Here is a 25,148-nt window from a genome sequence, read left to right on the forward strand (position 1 = left end):
CTTTGTCTTTTGTACTTGCTAATTTTTATTTAATTCTGTACCTTTTTTAACACTGATTTCTGCAGCTTGAGAGTTAAAATAATCACACTAATTTAGTTGCAGCTCTAATTTGTTGGTCATTTAAAACTTGAATTTAAAAATGTGTTGTTTTTTTTAAAAAAATGTGTTTTTAGAAAACTTAGAGTGCTTTGTAAATTACTGTACTCATTGAGTATACTCTCTTTGACACTTGGTCCATGCTTTCTTACTCCAGAAACTGGACAATTTTACAAGTAAGAAAGTAGGCAATTTAGAACATAATGTTGATATATGGAAGTATAAGTAGAAATCTCCCTAATTATTAGGCATGTTGTTCTCTTTCTAGAATAATTTCTGCAAGGATTTTATTTTTTATGGGTTTAATCCAATATATATAATTAGTCCAAAATTTCTTTGTTGGACTTAGTCTGAAACTTATGGCAGTAGCACTATGTCCTGATTCTACCCTTGGCTGTGGTGTAGGACAGAGCCAGCTCATGTGATCAGGATTTAGCAATGAAGCTGATATATGATTGGGATTCAGCAATGGAGCTGATGTGCCTAGTATTTGAATTAACAGTGAGAAGTGGCTGGCACTCTTACCTGGTGCTCATTCACCAGCTTCCTTCTGAACTTCTGTTAAAGCAGCTGATGCATGCAGACCCTAGACCCACCCTGCTGTAGGCAGGGCTAAATGAACCTCACATAGCTAAAGGAAGGAGGGCCCTTCCCTGATTTCCCAGGGCATGGAGAGTTGTCAGCATCTGCTCATAGTTATTGAAGCACAGGGGAGAGACAAACTCTGTAAACATGAATTATCTTAAGCAGCACAGCAGGTTCTGTAGAAATAAAAATGGCACCACTGGCTCCTTCCTTTCTCTTACCTGTACAGGTTGAGTATCCCTAATCCGAAAATCAAAAATGCCCCCAAATCTGAAACTTTTTGAGTGCCAACATGATGGTCAAAGGAAATGCTCATTGGGGCATTTCAGATTTTTGATTTTTGGATTAGGGATGCTCAATAGGTGAGTATTATGCAAATATTTCAAAATCTAAAAAAAAATAAAATAAAAAAACCCCAAATCTGAACCACTCCTAGTCCCAAGCATTTTGGATAAGAGATACTCAACCTGTATATGGTGCTCTGGGAACATATAACTGGGAGAAGAAGGAGAAACACCTTGTTTCTCCCACATGAGATAAAGAACAATACTGTCTGAAGTTCTAGTGGAGTGGGAAGTAGATGGTGGGTGAGCAGCTATTGGTCATTTATTCATTCACCTACCAAATGTTTACTGAGTGCCTGTCTGTGCCAGACACCGTTCCGAGGGCAGAATACACATAGTTCTTGTCTACATGAAGCCTGAATTCCATTACAAGAATTGGGAATAAATAAGCTAATAGTACATATAGGATACATTAAGTGTTTAAATAACATGGCACAGGTACACTTTATGGATATAAGTACATGCAGAGTGCGACGTGCCATGTATAATGTAATGCACAGGTGATTTTTCCCAAACCCTAGACTTGGATGTCAGAAAGTTGCAGAGGAAGGAGCAGGAGCCTTTGGATCAGCTTCTTCCTCTACACTCCCCTTTCCTCTCTGTTGTTGTTCATCTCCTGCCATCTTCTTTTCATGTTACAGCCAGAGCTTATATCTTGGATATAAAAACAAAAGAAACTTTTTATTTCTTTCACTCACTCACTCACTGCTTTATATCCCATTTTACCGTATCCATTTGTTTCAGAAAAATTCACAATTCTTTTTCTCTTTTACTTTTTCCCATTTTTTTTTAATCGTGGAGTTTTAATTCATATGGAAAATATTCATCATCGCATTCACAAGCTGAGTCAGGGTTTAATTTTCTTCATCATCAGCAGGATGTGTGCGAGTGGGAGAAAAGTAGGAAAACCCATGGCAGTTGGATTCCTAAGGGTCATCACTCATCCCCGGCCATGGGGAGGTACCTCCTGGTCTCTGGCTTTGCATCACGGCTTTCCCCTGCCGCCTCCTTCCTTGCTGCATCAGCCAGGATCAACTGTGCTCTCACAGCCACGTGTCCAGGGCTGAGTGAGGGCTCGTATAACTATAAGGGAGTTGGGTACCTCACACGCCTCTAGGCCTCATGGTGCCCTCACTGTTCACATGATAGAATGGCCATGTTCATCTAATGGGGCCCCCCCGCCCCCGGAGCCCAAATGGCTGGAACAGATGGAACACCAGCAGCTTGCGGAGCCTGGGCACCTTTTCCTCCATTGTTTGCCATGTATGGTGAGTCATGACTAGGCCTTCAAACCATGGCCAGAATCATTCCCTGAAGCCCAGGCTTTTACTCATTCATTCATTCATTCATTCAACAAATATTTAAGTGTCTTTCTGTGTGCCAGCCACTGTTTTAAGTACTGGGGCTACAATGTCAGTGAACAACGACAAAAACAGATCCCCACTTTCTTGTAGACAATAAACTAATAGATAAGTAAACTATATGAGATGTTAGTGATAAGCCCCATGGGCGGGGGAAGTAGAACAGACTAAGGGGGATCTAAGGGCTAGAGCAAGAAGACGGAAGCTGCTATGATACTACCTAAAGTGGTCAGAATTGGCCGTTCTGCCTCTGTAAGTGGGTTTATGGAAGAAATAATAAAATTTTGTATCTGAGTAAAATAATGAAGCCATATTAAGTGCCTCTCATGTTCGAACTGGTATTCTGTTGGCAAAGAGGCTCATCAGTAAATAGACAAGGGGGCATGAGATGGCTGGCTGAGGGCCTTTTCTCCTCTGCCAACGTGAATTGTTGTCCAGACGGGAATAAACAATCACATAGAGTACAACACCAAGTGTGAACCCTCTTGTAAACTGTGGACTTCGGGTGATAATGACGCGTGATGCAGAGGTTCATCCATCATAACAAGCGTTTCCCTCTGGTGCAGGATGTTGATAGTGGGGGAACCTGGGGACCAGGGTGGGGAGAGCAGGGTGAATATGGGATCTCTGTGTAATCTGGCTGTGAACCTAAAACAGCTCTTAAAAATAAAGTCTGTTTAAAAAATTAGACACATTTCTGGCGTCACCTATTTTTTACTGAAAAAGAAAAATCAAAAATCCTTCAGTTAAACCCTATATATTTTTCCCTGGGGTGATAGTGATGGTGATGACAATAATGATGTCATCTCTCACTTTCCAAAATCATACCTTGGACTGAATATGTGATCGGCAGCTTCTGCTTCTGGTTTTCAAAACAATTCTAATATTGACTGAGAAATTGAGAGCTGCAAAATTGGAAGAGGATGTCTTATAATATCTAGCCTGAACTCTGACTTGCACAGAATTTTACCGAAAGTGTTCAAAGAATCAAGTCCTGTAATAACCATAGAAGATTCTAATCCCATAACCTTCTTAGGTATTCGCTATAAACCAGTCCTTGCTAATGCATTCATCTGAAAGAGAAAATATAGCACATGCCAGTAAAGATGGCCGTATAACTGGTAAAGATGGCCCATTTCTTGCAATTTACTGAGAACAAAAATATCATGACCAAAAGAAGGTGGGTTCAAACTCTCAGACTAATTTTGTGTTGCTCAGGAACCAGAAAACACAGAAAAGGCAACATTGCCAAATCAAAGAAATAACAAATTGGGAGCAAACATGGTTGTTTTCAGACTTTTAGGTACATTTTCTCTGAACAGAGTAGAGTGTGAAAGCATATTTCCATCACTGACGGTGCTCCAAGGCAATTGGTGGTTTTGTGGCAAGGATATAGAACTTTATGTCTATCACCAAAGAAAAAATATTTTTGAAAATGATTTAGCCAAGTAGGACACTGAAGTGCTCTAACACGTTAATATATTACATCTGGCTGCTTAACCTAAAGATTTTTAGGTTTTTAATAGTTTTAGGATCCAAGACTGAAAAATCTACTAAGAGAATATGACTTTACTGTTTCTTTTCTAAAGGGAGGGAATTTACTTTTAACAACAGGATCCACTCTGTCCCACAGGTAAAAGGAAAAAGGCTCGTACAGCATTCCAGGTAAGGGAAGGAAGTGGCTTCCAGCTATAAAGGCTACTGTTCACATTCTTCCCGTGAATGTACTTCTGCAGAAGTGAGTGAAAATGGATGTTTAAATCATTAGGGAGAGAGCTGAGGAAATTTTGCTGGAATAAGCTGCTTTTGGACCCAGAATGCAGATTTTCCATGCATTGCTTGATTGTCTTCCGTTTATCAACATTTGTGTAAAGAAATTCATAATAGTAGCAAAAAACTCAAGAGCTCTTCCTAAACCCTTTTTTTTCTTTTTTTATCACTGCTGACGCTGACCTTTTCAAGCCCCAGAGCTATGGAAAATCATCTGTTAATAGAAGGAGAAGTAAACACTTTGCTTGCAGCCAAAAAGTAGACATGAGACTGCCAGAAAGTGAAGCCTGTGACTAAGCAAGCTGACCCTGCACACTTTATACTGATACCCCACTCATGCCCCGTGTGTTGGGTTTGTTGCATCTATTAATGTGTTGGCGAGTCTTTCGATGTCATTAACAACCTGAGTTCTCGTTAGATCACAGAAGCCCGTTGTGAGCAATATTTAATACTTTAGACCTAAATTGTAATGCCTCATATATTGATTCCAGAAACAGTTACTTGTTAGACATCTGACTGATAGATTGTTAAGTGGTTGTCTTGGACTCCCAGTGCGAGTGGACTGGGGTTGCTTCATATATCTGATTTCATGACTTCATTAAAACAGCAGCAACAATAATAACAGCATTCACTGAGTTCTTACGAGCCATGTACTATGTTAAGTGTACTGTACCCATTTTCTCATTTAATCGCAATAAACCTGTAGGTAGGTTAAGTATTAATTGATATGATTTTGGCTACAACAAACAGCTTGAAATGAGGAGATTTATTATACTAATAAGAAGTGCAGAGATTGTCACCTTTTGCCTCCTGTGGGTCTTTCTTTAAATGCTATTTTCTCACTGAGCCCTTTTCTGAACACCTTTTCTCAGATTCACTCACCCCATAATAAATTAATTCATTCACTTCCTGTTCCTCTTTTTTTGCTTTGTTCTTCTTTACTACCTTATTCTATTTCTTTGTCTTGTTTATTGTTCATTGTTGGATTCCCCTGCCCAATGCTAAGGCCAGTAAGACAGGGATTGTTTTCTGTATTGTTCACAGCTCTGTGTGCCATTAGGAATATAGACACTACTTGACTTACAATGGGGTTATGTTATGATTAACCCATTGTTAAGTTGGAAAATATCATAAGTCAAAAATGCATTTAATACACCTAACCCAGTGGACATCATAGCTTAACCTAGCCTGCCTTAAACATGCTCAGAACACTAACATTAGCCTGCAGTTGGACAAAATCATCTAACACAAAGCCTATTTTATAAAGTGTTAAATATCTCATGTAACTTACTGAATATTATAAAAGTGCAAAGCAGAATAGTCGTATGGGAAGCCAAAGTATGATTTCTACTGAATGCATATCACTTCCACACCACTATAAAGTCAAAAAATCCTAAGCAGAACCATCAGTAATTAGTTAGAGCACAGTAAATATTTGGTGACTGAAGGAAGGAGGCAATGGTCTGTAGCTCATCCTAGACAATTAGGAAACATTGGTGATAAAATTACTCCAAACTGAGTGTGTCATGCATTTTTGTGAAGGCGTCCCTATTTTTTGAAGACTTAATTCTCTAAAGCACACCCTGAATAACTATTGGGTACAGCTGTGGTTAAGCAATTTGGCTGTGGAGTTTGAGTACATGGGCTTGGACTCTTGCTCCAGTCCTTCTAAGCTGTGTGAACTTGGGTGAGTTACTAAACCTTGAGTGCCTCAGTTTCCCATCTGTATAATGAGGATGATAATACGTATATGAAGTTGATGTGAGTTGGCATGCGTCAGCTTAGAATGGAGCCTGGTCCATAGAATATCCTCAGTGAGTGTGAGTTATTGTTACTGTTTTAGCACTTCTCACACTGGTAAGTTACCATAGTCCTCCCTTGTCCTGAGTTTTGCTTTCCAGCTCCATCATAGATATATATGAACGAGGAAAAACATAGTTTATGTAGGGTTCAGTGCTATCCATAGTTTCAGACACCCACTGGGGTCTTGGAATGTATCCCCTGTGAATAAAGGAGAAATGCTGTATTGTCATTTGTTTCCTTGGGATGTGAACACCTAAATGGAGAGAACATTTAACACCTATTTATTTTTATAATATTGGTCTTTATGAAATATACAACACAAAGATTAAATAAGCCTTTGTGAATGAAATTAGTAGTTCTAATTCCAGGTCCAGATGTCAATGAATTATCCTCTGCTGTCTATTTTTTAACCCCAAATGTATTGAAAATCATATAGAATGTAGCATAGTAATTCATTTGTATGTAATTTGCTTTAATTCTTCATCCTTTATTTTCTCTAAGAGTTCCATGACTTTCTCCATTCATCCACTAAGTATTTCAAGTTTTAAATCATGTCAAGTATCAGTCGCTAGTAAACGGGAGGCCAGTGCTGATGCTTGTTTGCGTTTAAGTATTTGGAGATGTTATTTCTACAGGTACACTGTCTATTTTCTGTGGTTTTATAACTGATCTTTCTTGGCTTCCTATTTCAATATAGAAAGAGAAAAATTAGAATAGTGAAAAAAATGAGAATTTTTTTGGCTGATTTTATGTTGCCTCTGGGGCCTATGTGTCAAAAAGATGAATCTGGGGTTTGGTATGTTTGGCCTGTGCTTCGGGCTTTCTCATAGTCCTCACTGGCAGGACCGCTTAGTGTCAGAAAGGCTATATGAAAAGAGAAAGCACACACCATTGCTCTAAATTTAAAATAAGATGTTTATTTAAAAAAAAAATCCCAGGTATAAAAATGCAGAACTATTAAATTAATGCAGAGATGATCCAAATGGTTGTAAACAAATATGTTAAGACAAAGTAATAGCACATTGGAAAAGTTTATGGCAGTGTAAAAACACAAAATGTATATTTCATATATATTATCTTTTGTGAATAATTGTGGTAGAAGAAATATGCAATTGAAATTCAGGATATTTTCCAGTAGCATCTAAAGTACTTTTCCTGAATGGCATGGAATTTATTTATAACAGAGCTAAAACATTCCAGTTTTTGTGATAGTCCTTATAATTCTTTACTTACAGGAGTAGAAAAGTGGGGTAGGCTTGTTTGCTTGCTTTTTTTTTTCTTTCTTTCTCTTTTTGAGGCTTTCTTCTTAGTTTTTCCCTTTAAATTTTTATATTTCTTTTCTGTAAAAAAATTCAAATCCTTCTCATGTACTTTTCCAATTTTTATATACTGTCAGCCCATGGTGGGAAGAAATAGGAAGAAAATGTCTTTTTAAATTTAGAAATATACCTGGATTCTCTTTTTTTCCTAAAGAAGTACATATGACTTACTGTGTTTATAGGTTTTGCTTTTGTGAAAAGAAAATAAGAATGTTTTGTGTTTCATTAAAAACATACTACTTTTCAACCTAATTCAGAATTTTGCCTTTAAGTGTCCCAGATATTCAGTTTTGGATTTTAACATATAGTATTAAGGTTTTATAGTAATTGAACAAACATCTGGCACATGTGGTGGCTTCCCCATGCAGCACCCTTAGCTCCATTCTCAGAGTGGGAAGATATGTGCCCAGCACAAACTTTCTGCTTTCAAAGCTGCTAATGACACAAATGCCCTTTCCAGATACAAAACCTTAGCTATGTAAGCTCCCTCAGTGAGGAGACTGGGCAGACCACTTGCCCGGTTTTCTTGCTCACTCACTGAATGAGTTTGTCAATACAGTTTGAAATGTAAAAGATTACTACTCAGAGTCCCATAATATTTTAGTTGAATATATATGCATTCCAATGGCCCTCCTGTCTGTTTAAAACACACACACATACACACACACACAATATCTCTTACCCATGGACAATAGAGAAACAAAATAGCTTTTGAAATGGTAATATGGTCTTTAATTAACAGGAAATTTAGCAGTGTAAATTAGCTTTTTTTTTTTTTTTTGAGACAGGGTCTCTCTCTGTTGTCGAGGTTAGCGTGCAGTGGTGTCATCATAACTCACTGTAACCTCAAATTCCTGGGTTCAAGCAATCCTTTTGGCTCAGCCTCTTGAGTTAGCTGGAACCACAGGCATGTGCTATCCACACCCAGGTAATTTTTCTGTTTTTGTAGAGATGGGGTCTCACTATGTGTTGCTGAGAGTGGTCTTGAACTCCTGACCTCAAGCAGTCCTCCCACCTTGGCCTCCCAAAGTGCTAGGATGACAGGTTTGAGCCACCACACCTGGCTGCTCTTTTTTTTTTTTTAATTTCAAAATATTAAGGGGGCACAAAAGTTTTTATTACATGGATATACTCTATCATGCTAAAGTCAGGGCTTTCAGTGTGCCTGCTACCAGGACAGTGTTCATTGTACCAAATAGGTCAATTTTTATCCCTTACTCCTCTCCCACCTTCCCCCTTCTTAGTTTCCAATGTCCTTTGTGTCTTTTTATGCCCATGTGCACCCATCATTGAGTTCCCACTTATTAGTGAGAACACGTGGTGTTTGTTTTTCCATTCCCTGAGAAACTTCACTTAGGATAATGGTCTCCAGTACCATCCAAGTTGCTGCAAATAACATTATTTCATTCCTTTTTATGGCTGAGTAGTGTTCCATGGTGTGTGTGTGTGTGTGTGTGTGTGTACCAAATTTTCTTTATCTACTCATGTATTAATGGGCATTTAGGTTGATTCCACACCTTTGTGATTGTAAATTGTGCTGTGATAAACATTCAAGTACAGGTGTCTTGGTGATAAAATGATTTCTTTTTCTTTGGGTTGATACCCAGCAGTGGGATTGCTGGATGGAATGGTCGATCTACTTTTAGCTTTTTGATGAATCTCCATGCTGTTTTTCAATTTGCAGTCTCACCAACAGTGTATAACATTTTTCTCTGCAGCCACAGCAGCACTGTTGTTTTTTGATGTTTTAATAATGGCCATTCTGACAGGGGTAAGGTGGTATCTCATTATAGTTTTAATTTGCATTTCCCTGATGATTATTGATATGAACATATTTTCATATGTCCGTTGGCCATTTGCCTGTCTTTGAAAAATTTCTGTTTATGTCTTTTGCCTACTTTTGGTTGGGATTGCTTATTTGTTTTTTGCTTTTTTGTTTGAGTTCTTTATAGATTCTGGAAATTAGTCCTTTGTCAGATGTATAGTTTGTGAATATTTTCTCCCATTCTGTAGGTTGTCTGTTTACTGGGTTATTTCCTTTGCTATGCAGAATCTTTTTAATTTAATTAAGTCCCATTTATTTATTTTTGTTGCTTCTATATGTGCCTTTGGTGTCCTAGTCATAAATTCTTTTTCTAGGCCTATGTCTAGAAGAGTTTTTCCTTTGTTTTCTTCTAGAATTTTTATGGTTTCATGTCTTACATTTAAGTTTTTAATCCATCTTGAGTTAATTTTTGTATATTGTGATAGATACTGGTCCTGTTTCATTCTTCTGCTTGTGACTATCCAGTTTTCCCAGCACCATTTATTGAATAGGGCATCCTTTCTCCAGTGTATGTTTTTATCTGCTTTGTTAAAGATCAGTTGGTTGTAGCATGGTTTTATTTCTGGATTCTCTATTCTGTTCCATTGGTCTCTGTCTCTACTTTTATACCAGGACGATGCTGTTTTGATTACTATAGCCTTGTAGTATAATTTGCTTTTTTTTTTTAAGTAAACTTTTTAATTGGTGTTTGAAAGGCATAAATCATAAGGATACAGCTTGATAAACTTTTACAAAGTGTACATCCTTGGTAAACAGCCCCCTGAACCCTCCCTGAAACTTCAATAACCACTGTTCTGCCTTCATCACTATAGATTCATCTTGCCTATTTTTGAACATTATATATATAAATGTAATCACAATATGTACTCCTTTGTATCTGGCTGCTTTCATTCGACCTTATATTTGTAAGCTTCATCTATCTTGTTATATGTAGCAATTTCATTTATTTTCATTGCTATATGTTATTTTGTTATATAAATATACTACGATAATGCATCCATTCTACTGTTGAAGGTCTTTTGGGTTGCTTTCAGCTTGCAGCTATTGTGAATAAATTTCCTATGACTGTTCTTGAACGTGTCTTTTAGTGGGCATAATCACTAATTTCTGTTGGATATCACTAAGTGTGATTGTTGGGTCATAGAATATATGTATGTTTCACTTTCATAGATAATAGTTTTTCCGAATACCAATTTATGCTGCCACCAGCAGAATGCGAGGGTTCCAGATCCACATCATTGTCAATAATTGGTGTTGTCATTGTCATTCCTCTTAAAGTTTACCCATTTCATTCAACAGAACCTCTGAATTAATGATCAGAAGATTTTACTTTTGGGCGGTCTCCACAGTTTTATAAACTAAACAAACATAGCTTTGAATGCAAGAAAATCTGGCTAGACTAAAAAGGATTTTAAAGGGTTTTATGTGGGGTTTTATTGTTGTTGTTTTGGGAGTTTTTGGATTGTATTGGCTTATTTGTTAGTAATTGTAATTGTTGAGAATTGCTATGATCTCCTAACTTAAATACATATATAATTAATATATACTATTAATTAGTAATTATCAGTAGCATTTTCTCTTAAGATATTTTTATCATTTCAAGCAAAACACCTTATTTTAAAATAAAACAGTCTATTTTATTGTCAATCAGAAGAAATAATAAAAAGTTACAAATTTTCAATATATTTAAAAATATTTGTGAATATCCATCTGATTTTTGTTTGTACAGTTTTAGTTTACTCAAATGTTTATTCCTGTTAGGGTGAAGTGTATCTTTATACTCAAGTAAAATAATTAAAATATTTTCAGTATCTTCAAATGGTTGATTGCAAGTATGTAATTTTTCCAATTTTGAGAGTAACATAAGCCAGGTACCTGTTGCCCAGGTTGGCCTCCAACTCCTGGGCTCAAGCAATCCTCCTGCCTAAGCCTCCTGCCTAAGCCTATAAGACTAAAGATGTGCATAATATTTTTCGCCTGAGGTAGACTTTTAGCGTTTTCTAACTGTTTTATGTGTATTAAATATAATCATCATTTATCAATATTTTACAGATATTTCCCATTCTTTAATTCACCTTTAAATTTTATAGTGTTTTTATTTCTTTCACTGCTTTGTGTGATTTTCCCTGTCCTATTGTGATCAATTTTATATTTACCTGTATTTCTTATAGTATTTTATCTTTATGGTGTTATTTTCGTATTTAATTTGTTTCATACACCTGAGAATGCAACATTTTCTTGCTATCATTATGTTCTTTTATCTTCATTCTAGAAGAGCTTTTCAAGTCTGTCTTTGGTAATTTCTAATACAAGTTTCTACATTGTAAATACTATTTTTGAAACTACCTTCTGTGCAGCTTTAATTTAACCATTGCTTTTGAATGAGGTGATAATGTGCTGGGTTACTAATTGTTTTTCTAGCCCACCCTCATTCTTTCTCCTGAGCTGTGATCATGAGTGCTCAGCCTTGGGTTTTGGTGATAATGTGATGTTTCATCTTTTTAGGGTCTTCATACATGTTTATTGATGGATAAGAAGAAGCTATGGGAGTAGACACATTTTTCAGCACCAGGTAGAGTCAGAAAAGCTTTCAGGAGGCTCCAGCTAAGCTTTAAAGGGCTTGGAGAACACATGAAAATCATCTGGGTAAAAAAATGCTATATGGAAGTTGTAGGGAGGGAGTTTGTTCCTGGCAGAATAAATCCCACAAGCAAAGATTTGGAGACATGAAATATTGGATAGGGTTAGGGCACTGCAAGTAAAATAGTTCCAGTTGGACACGTGGGAGGGGAAAGTGATATACTATATAAGATAAAACTGAAGAGGTAGGCAAAGGCTGGATTGCAGAAGGCTTGCTTGCATCAAACAAGTATTCATTGCACACCTGTTAAATGCCAGACCTTATTCTAGGCTATGGACACACAGTGCTGAGCAAAACAGACATCGGTTCTGCCTTCTAGGAACTGCATGTGCAGGAGACAAGCAGTAAACAAATAAGCTTTCCAAAAAGCATATGACTACAAAGCATTAAAACTGCTATCAAGGAAAGAATAGGGACAGTGAGAGCAAGGAGGAGGGAAGACTTTGTTTTGATTAAATGCGTTGAGCTGGGTTCAGGGCAAAGGCTCTGAGACTGAGAAGTACTTGGTACATTCAAGGAGTACATACAAGGTACATTCAAGAGAAAGGCCATACCTAGTGCTTGGCCGGCATGGTCTGAACACACCCAATCTTACCTGATCTCAAAAGCTAAGCAGGATGGAGCCTGATTAGTACTTGGGAGAAGTACTGATGGGAGAAGGAAGCGTGGTAAGGGATGTGGGTGGGGAGGCAGGGACAGAATATGAGCACTTTTACAGGAAATGTAAAGAGTTTGGGTGTCATTCTAAGTGTAACTGAAACAGACTGGTAGATTATAAGCAGGATAGTGATATGCTATATTTCATCATTTCTAACATGCATATTTTTTCTCACTTTAATATTGGGATGCTTCTTGCAGTTGATTTTTTAAAATTACATGTAATTTTTAAACAGCAGTGCAAAATGGTTTAACTTGTGGAGTTTTATTTTTGCTTTCTTAGTGGTACATAAAATAATTGTTCCTTTTAATGAGTGGCGTCTTTCATTTGATTTAATTCAGTGATTTAATTTATATTTTTAGAGGACAGTGGTATCTGTCATCCAGGTTGCTGTTTGAATGGGATTAGAGGGGCAAGAGTAAAGTTGGGATATCTCCAGGCTATTGTTAGAATGAATAACCCAGGCCAGAAATATTGGTAGCTCAGGCTAGAGTGGTGGCAATGTGAAGGAGAGAATGAATGACTCAGGAAATGTTTTGGAGGTAGAACCTGGTATTAGATTAGAATATAGAGTTGGACTGGATATAGGACATGAAGGAGAAGGAATATTGAGGGTAGATGGTTAAGTTCAGGCTTTAGTAAGTAGGTATTTGGTGGTGCTATCTCCTGACGTGGTGAAAAATGAAGCAATTTTTTTTTTTTTAAAGATCAAGAGTGTGATTGGGATATGTTAAATTAGAGTTGCCTATGAAACATCCATGTGGGTGTGTCAGAGAGGGAATTGGATCAAGTTAGGTCTAATGTTCAGAAGAGAAATCTAGGCTGGAGATATAACTGGGAGTCATCAGACATAAATGGTATTTAAAGCCATCCGAATGGATGAAGCCACCAAAAGATATCACAGAATGAGAAAAAAAGAAGGCCTAGGACTAAGCCCTGAGAAATCCCAACATTTAGGGGTCAAATAAAAGAGAAAGACTGTGTAGGAGTAGCCTAAGGATTAAGAGGAAACCTAGGAGGATATAGTTCCATGGAATCCAGGGGAGAAGGATGCTTCAGGAAGAGAGCAGTCAACTGCATTGAAAACTACTGAGAGTTCTATTAAGAAGAATCCTTTGGGTTTTACAAAATGGTGAAGTTATCAAAAGCTGTTTCAGTGGAGTTTTATATTCAGGAGCCACCCAAGAGTGAATAAGAACTGATGGAGTGGACACAGCCCATGTACATAAGTCAAGAACTTTGGCTGTTAAACAGGGGTGAGAAATAAATACATTTCTAGATGAAAGGATTATGGTGCGAGGAGACTCTTTGTTATCTTTAAGATGGGAGGCAACGGAAAATGTTTGATCCTGATGGAATGGTCCAGTAGACGGGGAATGAAGGGAAAAGAAGATACAGGGGCCGAGAGGCCACTTGGAAAAGCAAATAACTTGAGAACCCAAGAATGGAACGAGCTCAGATGACATGTGGCAAAGGCCTTTATACTATTATCCATGGAGAAAAACTGAAGAGGTTTAGGCAGCGAATTACTTGACCAGACTATTTCATTCTGTCATCACAGGGGATGGATTTGGGGCTGTGATGAGTGGCTGGAAGCACAAAACCCCGTTGGGGGGGCGGTTCAGGAAAGAGACAGTGAGGCCCTAAATACGGTTGGAGAGGAAGGAAGTGATTGGAGATAGAACCAAGAGGTAAAATCAGAAGGGTGTGGTGATGGGGTATAGGAAGGTAATCAAGGATGACACTCACATTTTTGGATAACTAGGGCGATATTTGTGATTTTTTAGGATGGTTTTCAATAGGGTATCTTTAAATATGATGGAGAATACAGGTTGTCTACATGGTGGTTGGTAAAAATCGGAGCAAAGTTTTGTTTTAGAACTTAGAACTGAGGCCTAGCTGGGTAGTTTTGAAGGATAGAAAGTTCGATTTGAAATAACTCACTACCTCTGTCATTCCTTATTGCTATTCCCAGACTTCCGGCTTTCAGAACAGACTTGTGAGCATCGAGACCCCCATGTTCTTTTCCTACCTTTCTCTGTCAGGGGGACAGCATGTCCCTGCTCAGGGACATCATCTTTTGCTGTTTCTGGCCGATATATCCCCTTTCCCCAGGACAAAGTTATTTTCCATAGCACATAAGGCCCGTGTTCTCCAGCCATGTTGACATTGCCAGACCTCAGTGGGCCTTTTTTAAAACGTTCTTTCCATATCCTATTGTATTGTCTGGACCATCTCCAAATCCAGTTTTTAATTTCCTATTGGCTAAATTTTATTTTCTTTCTTTAAGGCCTTGTGTTCGTCTTCCGCTTAATGCTGGCGTCCCTCCTGCGCTGTGAGAGGGACCTCAATCGCTTTTGGGCCAGAGGCCATGCCATTTTAAAATTCCTTTGGGCAGCTATTCAGCTGGTTTAGCATCTTTCAATCCCACTCCTTGGCTGGGATTTACTGTCTCCGGGTCGGCTTCCGTTCCTTTCGGTAAGGAGTGTGAGGGCTGCATTTCCAGCGCAAGCCCCTTTTCTTTGGATCTGTTTTCCTGAGATTCTGGCACCAAGTATTTAACTGATTCCAGTTGGTCAGGGAGCTCTGGGCTGAAATAGTGGGTCATTTCTTTTTCATGAAGAGTTGAGAGCACGGATGCTAGACATAGTCCTGGGGCCTCCTGAGGCTTGCACACTGTTATGCCGGATGTGCTTTCTTCCAAGGGTCTCCTAGAGAAACATCTTCTTCAGGACCTTCAGTCCCTCTGGTATTTAGATTTAAAATGGATGTTGATACTTCTTGTTTTAAGAACAAGGATGCCTAGGTCTTGTTTGAGGACAGAAGGACTTGATTATAAACTGCAAGCCAGTAAGTGATGAGTCCAAGAGTAACAGATAGTATGTTCTGATGCAGATACACATCTTTGTAGTGAACGAACTCCAGTGTGCTTGTTGGGCTCACAATTTGGTTAATTCTATTCAGCATCGAGGACTGGCCTTTTATCACCATCACTATGGTGGGAGGCAAGAGGACGGGATGGATAGAGCCACAAACTTAGAAGTACATTCCTTGGCCAGGCTGCATTCCTTTGCCAGCTAACTGGTTGTGTGACCCTGAGGCAAGTTACCTTCCCTCTCTAGGCCTCAGTTTTCTGGTTCTTAAAATGAAGAGTCGAACTGGATAATCTTCAGGTTTCCTTCAAGTTCAGATAGACCATGTGATTCATCTAAAAATGTTCTGATGACAGGAAGGCCATTTCTTCCCAACTGTGCAGTAGCTGTGGAGATTTTCCTGTGAATGATCCATTACCAGAAATGACACTCCCATTCCCACCATCCGCCTCTCTGGAGTGTCCTGGCAGCAGGAGGAAGGCTAGCTCGTTAGTGAGCTGCTTCCCCTAAGAGGTGGGTAGGTCTTGCTGAGAAGGAAGAAGGAAATCAACAAAACAAAGGTAGAAAGTAGGAAATGTTAAGAAACTAAAGAAAAGAAGCACTTTTTTCTTAATTCAAAACAAAAACCCAAAGAATAAGGAAAAAGTATTTGTGTCTGTTTTGTTGGTAAAATGAAATGTTTGAAAAAAGAAAAACAAATCATTTTACTAACAAGATAGATACAAATGCTTCTTTTTCACTGTGCACATAGAGTTTTCTGAATATATGCAGATACACATAGACTTTTCCTGTAAATAATACAGGAAAGCCAAAGGAACCATTGAGGTTTGTTACAAATGACATTGTTGAGGTATTTGAACACAGTTTAAATTTCTTGGTCAGTTAACAAGGTTTACCTGACCCCAGCTCCTTTTAGAAAATCATGCCTTCTTACACATGTTCCTTAGTTCATAGTTCATTTTACCTAAATGAGAGGCTGACACCAGTTATTTGAGAATTGGCAGATGCGTGTGTTAGAATTCTGCTCCTTTGTTATAGTCCCTGAAAAGAATAAATAGATTTTGAAAAACTTTTGGTTCATTGAGAAAAATGAATTAAATAAAAAGCATGTGGACAAGGAAAATTGAGCTACCAAAATAGATCAATAGTTAAGACTCTTAAAAGTATGGGCTTGTCAGTCATGGACGACATTGCTACATTTAAAATGAGCCACTGTCAGTTCCAATCACCCAGAACTGTGTTCTCTTTCTCTTTCTGACATTTAGGTAATTTGTTACTGGGGAGTTCATATCAGTGATTCACCATCCTTGGTCTATATAATTTCCTTGATTTTATTTCCACTGAAACATCAATATTTATATCTACCTTGTTCAGTAAAATATAAATAGCAAACAGTTGTATAGTAAATCAACAATTCTTACAATAGCATACCTAATTTATCTGGGTTGACAATTGAAAGATCACCAGACAATCACTCTGGTGATTACTAATCTCTTGGAGAGTATTGCTAATGATATCACCTATGGCCCTTACAGATCCCTACGCAGAATTGCTTTGGTGGTTTTCACAGAATCACCCTTCATTAAGCAAAAAGAAACCATACAGTATTTGGATAATTCAAAATGGAGTTTCATCTTGAAAATTCAACTTCAGCAAAAGAGGAGAGTTTCACTTGTCCATTTAGTCTTGATGGGGCTTTTAGTCTAACGTAATAAATTTCTTAACATTTTGCTTTATTTTTATAGAGTTACTCCGAATTGTAGCAGTTCTTATCATTCTATGTATAGACAAGACTAAGAATGGAAAATTATCCCAGAGAGCGCACATCATCAAAGAAAATTCTAATGAAATAATGTTTTTTTGTACAGGTCATTAGAGAAGTGAAACAAATGTCCTTTTATTAAGCTATTACCTCACCTCGTTGTTGAAAACATGAAACCGCTGAGAGTTACATTATATCATTTTTATAAAATATTAGTTGTTGAAGAGCTAGTCTCTAGCAGCATTCCACGTTATTTTTTCCTATTCATTCAAATCCAAAATATTGCTCATCTAAACTTGCTCGGTTAATCACTGTTACAGTAAGTCTGAGACTGCAGGACGCCCAGTAATTCATGACTGGCTTGGGGTTTGTTCGCCTTCAGGTCAATTATTCAGTTCCTATGCTGGTGAACTGCAACAAGAAATCATCCTATGCTATAATTGTGTAGAATTAATAAAAAGGAAAGCAAGAGATTTTACTTTAGGAATCTAGATGGAAAAGCGACCAGATTTCTGGTACTTTCCTTCCCTTCCTCTTCCTTTGCTAGTCCCCCTCTCATTTTAGTAAGGAAAGAAGTTTCTGGTGAGATTAAGTAGAAGGTTTTCCACCCTGAGAAGTAGCCCTGATAAGCACAGCAGGGGCACATAATGCTCTGGGGGCAGAGAGGAGGGGCCTTGAGATCTGCCTTTGCAGTGGCTAAGGAGGGTGCCACAGAGGACATGTCTTTTGGCCTCTTGGGCTAACTCCTGAAGGACAAGAAGGAATTTCTGAGCGAAGCCAAGGGGTGAGGCTGGCGAAAGGGGAGATTCCATTGGAGGAAGGAGTGTGCAACAAGTCCAAGAGAAATTAAAGACGATAAATTTTCAAAGTCTAGTATGCCGAATGGGCTGTAGTGCCAATTGGGAAGGAGGTTTTCTGAGAACTGTGGCCAAACATAGGCAAGAGCCAGATGATGAAGGGTGCTCTACGCCCTACTAAGGAAGGTGGAGGTTACCCTGTAGACAAGAAGAGATTCTGAACATTCTGAACTAGGGGATGGCACTGGAGGGTTTGCATTTTTGGAAAGAAGACATTGGCACCTGTTAGGTGGAAAATGCATTAGAGGGAAGGAGGCAAGAGTGGAGACAGGTAAGACCATTAAGAGTAAGAGTCCTATCAAGGAAGAGCTAAGAGAGCCGATTGGGAGGGATGGGGAGGGAGGAGGAGAGGGGGAGTGTTGACATTAAGGCATTAAGGTTTCTGGCTTGGGTAAGGGATTACATTCACTGATAAAGGGTATATAGGAGCAATAGTAAGTTTATTTATTATCAACATGCCCAGTAGGTCCAATAGGTGTTCAATAAATGGTTCTAAAGAACAGAGGTCAATCCTTGAGAGAGACTGGGAAATCTTCAGTATTAAGTGGTAGCTGAACCATTTCTGAGTTTCTTTCCAGCCCTTAATCCCTGTGCTTCAATGAATAACATAATCTTATTGACATATGCCCATTTCAGGAAGTCTAAAATTAGCAGTGGCCTGTGTTAAGTGATTTGGTGACATGAGGCAGTTCCTCCTCACAGTTATAATCAGTAAATAAATTGTAATCCCAGCCTCGTGCTGACAAATCGAATATCTGTCAGAGCAGATTTATTGAGTGTCGTCTTTATGTTAGGTGCTGCAAGGGAGATTCATATTTTTTAGATGTGAAATAGTTTCATTGATTTTTAATTTAAGGTAGGGAGGTAAGAGAGGCAAAAAGGAAGGATGGAAGTAGAGGAATTTCTCACCAAGGTCAGGAAATGGGGTTTAGTAGGAAGACAGTGAATTCAGCTTTAGGCTTGATAAGTTCGAGATTATGGCAGAAGATCTAATGGAAATGATTAAGAATAAGAAATGTACTTGGGAGAAGGATCCTGGCTGGATTTATCCCATGGACCGTGGTAGTTGAAGTTGGGAGAGGCTTGAGAGGACTGAGTTTGCCATGGATCCCAGGGAGGGCCAGAGCTTGGCAGACACCCACCTACAGGCTGTGAAAGGGCGAGGGCAAGCCAGAGTGGCTAGAGGTAGAACAACAAGAGAATTCTGTCACAGAACACGGAAAGAGAGAGAGCAAGGAGTGGGCGTTCACCAGACTTACAGGGTAAGGGTAACTGACCAAAAGATGATTGTCAGATTTAATGATGAGGTCATTGGTGCCTTTTCTCAGAGGAATTTCAGTAGGATAAAGAGTTAGGAAGCGAGATTGTAGGTCATTAAGAAGGAGAAGGAAGATGAATAGTGGTAGTAGTAATAATGATATTGATATGCAGTGTATCAGATGCTTCCTGTATTACATGCCAGGAAGTCTCTGAGCACTTTGTATGGGTTATTTTGCTTAATCCTCACAGTAATCGTAGGGACTTAGCAATATTAAGAATATTGTTATTCATTGTTGCTATTATTTTCCTATTATAGATAAACTGTATTAGGAAATAAAGGCAAGGACGCAGATAATTCTTTTGAGACGTTTTACAGGGATGGAAGGAGTGGGAAAGCACAGTAGATGACAACATGATCAAGTGAAAGCTTTTTCAAGCTATTTTAACATTTTCAAGGGCAGTGAGGGGAGGAGCCAGGAGAGGAATAATTGAAGATGCTGGAGAAGGAGGAGCAGGTGGGACCACGGGGCAAAGAGACAGGTTGGGATGGGAGAAGGAGCCCAACTTTGAAAGGAGAAAGGACATGGTTTTCTTTGAGTTGAGAAAATTAAGTAAACTTTGAAGTAGGTGATTCAAAAGTGAGACAGTCTCTGAACTTATGCTTAATAACGTCAGTGCTGGAGAATTAGGAAGAGATGTGAAACAGTTGCTAGAAATCATTGAATGTATCTTCTTTTTCTTCTAGAAAATTTCTTCGACTCAGGTTTAAAAAGTTTAAAGGAAAAAATCCTCAATTTTATTAACGTGAACTCCCCCCAAACCAAATTCTGTCAAGTGAAATTTAACTCGCAATATGCTTTATCATTTGCTATCTGATTCCATTATTTGAACATAAAAGCAAAATCTTTTATATATATATATATGTATATATATTTGGATGCTGTAACTTCATTTTCTTAATTGTTTTTCTAAAAACTTGTATTTTGGGACAGCTGTTAAGTCCAGAGGCAGAAAGAGCAGACAGCCTGGCAGCTAGTAGGGTGCAGTGTGTCTATAAACAAGGATAATGGGAAGAAAAGAATGGCAACAAAAATTAGTAACCATAAGGATAAAAAAGAATAATTCTACCTAAAAGTCCATTGTAACTTTACAACTGAGGCATCATTTTTATGAAAGCATTTTTTATTAATGGGAAAAAAGGCCAAAGGTCACTGTCATCAAGTTTGCAGAGAACTAAATGAATTCCCAAGTCGGCTAATCAGTTGGAGCAGCTTGGACATTTAGCACCTTGAAGGATTATAACTTGGTGACACAAAATGTTTTCTTGTGATTAACTGGAACCGGCTGGCTACCCACTGAATCTGCCTAATTCTCTCTTGGCTTCACGAGAATGCCGTGTAGACTTGATCAAGGTTATCTACAGGGTTGAGGAAACCATTGCTTCTTTCTGCCCACAACTGTGCAGATACAGCTATTATTAGCATTTACTGCAACCAAAACAGGAGGCAGTATTTTCACATATCTCCCCTGTTAGAATATAACACTCCTTGGAAATAGTTGAAAACATCTAGGAAATACGGGCTGTGGCAACTGCAATGTCATTTTAGTTGGAAAACATTTCCTGAGGAAAAGTAAATGTTTTTCTCGCAGAACCCAACACTTTGGCTGTTAAACCATTTTCATCAAAACATTTTATTCATATGTAAAATGTTTTTAAAGTTCTCGCTGTGTAAACATGACCATCTCATACTAATCGGGTATGTTGAGTGCCTCTGTTTATCCATTAATATCTGGTGTTTGTCACTGGTTTGTGTCTGATGTTCCATGTCTTTTTTTCAGATATTGATGAATGTGTAAACAACACTGTTTGTGACAGTCACGGGTTTTGTGACAATACAGCTGGCTCCTTCCGCTGCCTCTGTTATCAGGGCTTTCAAGCCCCACAGGATGGGCAAGGGTGTGTGGGTGAGTTTTTAGATTTTTTTCCCAACACGTTTCAATAAAGAAATCAAAGTTATCGACAACAGGAGCTTTTAAACAGGTAATTTGGGCAGAATTTTATGATAATTTGATTTTACCACACAATTTGGGGATGTGCAGAAATATCCCATGGCTTCTGAAAGGGGACATTAAGAAATATAGAAGTATGACTTTAAATGAATGTTTGAAAGAACATCTGTTTAAACTCTTAGCTGAGTGTGCAGAACTCTGGAGTCCCTCCTCCACAGGAAGTAGAGTCTGGTGTGTGGTATAGCTTGTCTGTCTTCAAAATGCACCTTCTTAGGCAGTGCATTTAAGGAAAGTGTTGGCAAGAGCTTCAGTTTCCAGGAATGATGCCTGTAAAATGATGCTTTGGATTGTGCAACTATATTTCTTCAGTTTGTTCTGTCCGGGATTGACAGGGCTGGAAGGAATCGGAATCTTGAATATCGTCAGATGTCCTAGAATATGGTCAAACGCATACTCATATAGAAGGTGACATTTTGTATTTCATTCTCTGATCAGCTGTGATTTCTGCAAATCAAATTTATTATGAAACACATTTGCCATGAGAGCAATTAAATGGGAAAGAGAAGAAAGGTTATCAAATTCAAAACTTCACAGACACATTAGAGAAAAATAGCCATGTTCACAGAACGACCGATGGCACTTGAGGAGGAGTCAATAACTTTTTGGTTTGAGAATTTGCAATTAAAACAGTTCATTTACCATCCAGATTAAACTGGGAAAACAAAATCTATCCAGAGGTTTAATGATAATATCACTTGAAAAGTAATTACTTTTACAGAATTAATTATGAAATTCAGTTAATTCCCAGTAACAATTTTTTTTTTACAAAGCAGTGATGTTAGTTTGAGCATAAGTATTGGCTAGTCAAAAACATAATTATTCAAAGAGTATTCACAAGAAGACATAGCTGTTTAATAATATGGCTAAGACTATCCTAATCTCTAATTCCCTTTCCCCCAAAATGCAAGTGATGAAAACTGACACTTGCAAAATATTTTGACTAAATGGATCATGTGACTTGACCCCCTCCTCGTCTTCTTAGCGTCACCACGTCCTCACCTTTTTACACTCCAGCAACATCACACGCTTTTGGTCACTCCTGTCATTGTGCAGTTATTTGGCTGTCATTTGCTCCTGCTGGGAATGTGCTCCTGACCTCTCCTTCCTGAGCCTGGATTCTTGCCACTCATTCTTGAAGACTGAGGTTAGGTGTCATCTCCTTCCAGACACCGTCCCTGCTCCTTCAGTCACTCTCAATCTGAGCTGTGACCCCTCTGCTTGCAGAATGCCTTCAGCAAGTTCTATTATAATAGTTACAATCTTTGGGGGAATATTTAATCACGTGTATATTGCCTGCAGCCTCCTTCTCCATGCCTGTATTGTGTGTTTCAAAACTCTCTCTCTTCTCCCTGGGTGGGACATGATGTTTGGCCTATTGCAGGTGCCCAGCAAATTTTGTTTTAAATATTAACTGTTTGAGTATCCAGATGTTGAACCATTGACTCTACATAACTCCTGAGCCCCCTGCTTAATGTCGATTTCCAACCAGCCAGATGAGTGTACCAAGCCCGTGTTGATGTTTCGGTTTGGCACACAAAACACCACTCTCACAGAAGGAATATTTGTTATCATTTTGGTGACCTCAACAAATGTCATTTTATTTGTCTTTTTATTCGTTCTTTTGAAAATATTTAACGAGCACCTATTCTGTGCCCTTCACTGTGCTGGATATTGTGTAGAACCTCAGAGATGAGTTGTGCCCCACCCCCACTATTATCATTCCCCTAACTCACCCCTGCACTTACAGTCCACTGTGCTGTGCTTTCACAGAACTTCGTACTGTTCTTTCCCAGCACTTACTGAAGCCTGTAAGGTTATCTTTTAATTTCCTTGACTTGACTGTAAAGTCCATGAAGGCAGGAGTTGGGTCTGCCTGACTCATCATTTCCTCAATGTATGGGCCGTATGGGCCTAGCCCCTAGAAGTAAGCTAAAAGATATTTCTTGATTGAATGAATGCAGTCTAGTGGGAGTGATTTTAATGGCCATATAAATAATACAAGTTGGAAAGTAGAGAGTTTCATTGGACATTTACCTACAGCTGATGAATGTGAACTGGCAAGTTTAAGTTTTTCTGGTCTAAATTAAGACTATTTAGGTTGATTAAATATTCCAACTCTGCTTTACTTTATGTTACAGTATCTTTACACAAGTGAAACCCAGCTCTCGTTGGGTTTATGTCTGTTTATATACAAAGTGAAATGGAAAACTGAGGTTATTATCCAAATAAGTCAAGATATGTAATCTTTTTGTCCAATTAACTGGGGATAGCAGGTGAAAATAGGATTTTTTTTTCTGGAATGATTTGGATAATTGCTCAAATTTTTAACTTTGTATAAACCATCTCAGAGTGTGCTCATGAAAGAGCTGATGTTTGCACGTGTTTAATGCATAAGACACATTAGCATTTCAGGTTTCAAGTCAGGTACTTTGCTGAACTGGGTACTTGCTAATAAAATTTCTCTTAGGAGGAAGGAAGGTAAAAATTACTACTGGGCAAGGTCAAACATAAAATTAGCCTTTCTTTGGTTTGTGTACTTGCATAATTTTGAATGAAAAATACTCATCAGTGATATTCCCTGACTGTGTTTTAATTATGTATATTTAAGTACAGAAGAAAAGTAGTTAGCAAAATATTAATTACACTGTAGAACATCAACAGAATTTGAAAAGGTGTAGTGAAATTAGTAATTAGTTATTGGACTACATTGTTTCACATAGATGATTAACATAGCCCGATGAATGATTTATAGGGGTTTTTCCTTCATTTCTCAAAGGGCTGTGCAACCTGAATTCTATTGTTAATTTGTGGACATTTTGGCTGCTAGAGAACTGTATTTTCAAATATTTAAGTAGATGTTTTAAAATTTTTAAATGAACTTAATTCTATAGTGGCCGAATTGCCAGTATCTTAACTTTCCTTGAATTAAGAACTGAGAGTAAGAGTGTTGGATCATTTAAGACTTTGTTATATGGAAAAGTTGGGGAAGACAAAACTAGACGGTCAACCAGTACTTACTATGCTTGCAATACAGTTCCAGCATGTTCCTTAAAACTGGAAGTGGAATTTAGAATCTTTGCCTTGTGTTTTCATGGTCCCTTCATACAGACCAAACCATCCACCGCTACCTTTAGGAGCCCCTTCCTTACAAGAGCAGAAGGGGTTTGATTGCTCCCTGGGGACCACCTTGCTTCCAGCAGACACTACGAGCCCTGGCACAGCTGGTGAAATAAAGAGCTGTCTTGAAGGAGCCACACCTCTCATTCGATCTGTGCTCCCTTTTCCAGATGTGAACGAATGTGAGCTGCTCAGTGGGGTGTGTGGTGAGGCCTTCTGCGAGAATGTGGAAGGGTCCTTCCTGTGCGTGTGCACTGACGAGAACCAGGAGTACAGCCCCATGACCGGGCAGTGCCGCTCCCGGGCCTCTGGAGGTAAGTCCCAGTGGCACTGTGCAAGGGACAGAGGGCTCCCCTCAGGGACCTGGACCTACACAGGTTTGGGCGAAACACTCTGGGTGGGAGGTAAGAAGTAGCCAAATGTCCTGGCACAATACTGTCTCTGGAAGATTCCATGCCCTTCCTTGCCTGCCCTATCAGTGGAAATAGGATTTGGGTGATGACTGTGGGCTAGATGGCCTCTAATGTGCTTTCCAATCCAGAGACGCCTCGAGGAGGTTAAAGGATCCAAAATGATGAGAACATTTGCTGAGGATTGCTTAAAACTCAGAGAGCTATCAACTCAGGATTTAATACGGCAGAGTCTCATTAAGTTGCATAATCCTCCTTTCTTGGCCCTTGGAGAGATGTATTTTGACACTTCTCTAAATTAAAAGCAACATATAGGCCTCTCAGGATCTACAAAGACTTCCACTTGGCTATGTTTGCATTCGTTTAAAATTTGATTTAGGCTGTGTCGTCACCGCAC

The 25,148-nt window shown here is 38.6% G+C and overlaps 1 protein-coding gene across 9 annotated transcripts in view; it reads left to right on the plus strand.

Annotated features, from left to right (window-relative positions):
* The window catches only part of LTBP1 (latent transforming growth factor beta binding protein 1), a 379,098-nt gene that overhangs the window by 308,097 nt on the left and 45,853 nt on the right, over positions 1–25,148 (plus strand). For 5 of the 9 annotated variants that reach the window (XM_045549354.1, XM_045549355.1, XM_045549357.1 and 2 more), the window contains 2 exons: positions 20,994–21,119; positions 24,512–24,655. In XM_045549354.1, coding sequence (XP_045405310.1) covers positions 20,994–21,119; positions 24,512–24,655 — 270 coding nt within the window. The remainder of the gene's footprint in view (positions 1–20,993; positions 21,120–24,511; positions 24,656–25,148) is intronic. The other 4 variants (XM_045549356.1, XM_045549358.1, XM_045549359.1 and 1 more) reach the window with 1 other exon arrangement.

This window comes from Lemur catta, chromosome 4, assembly GCF_020740605.2.
Source record: "Lemur catta isolate mLemCat1 chromosome 4, mLemCat1.pri, whole genome shotgun sequence".
In the NCBI taxonomy this organism is placed as follows: domain Eukaryota; kingdom Metazoa; phylum Chordata; class Mammalia; order Primates; family Lemuridae; genus Lemur; species Lemur catta.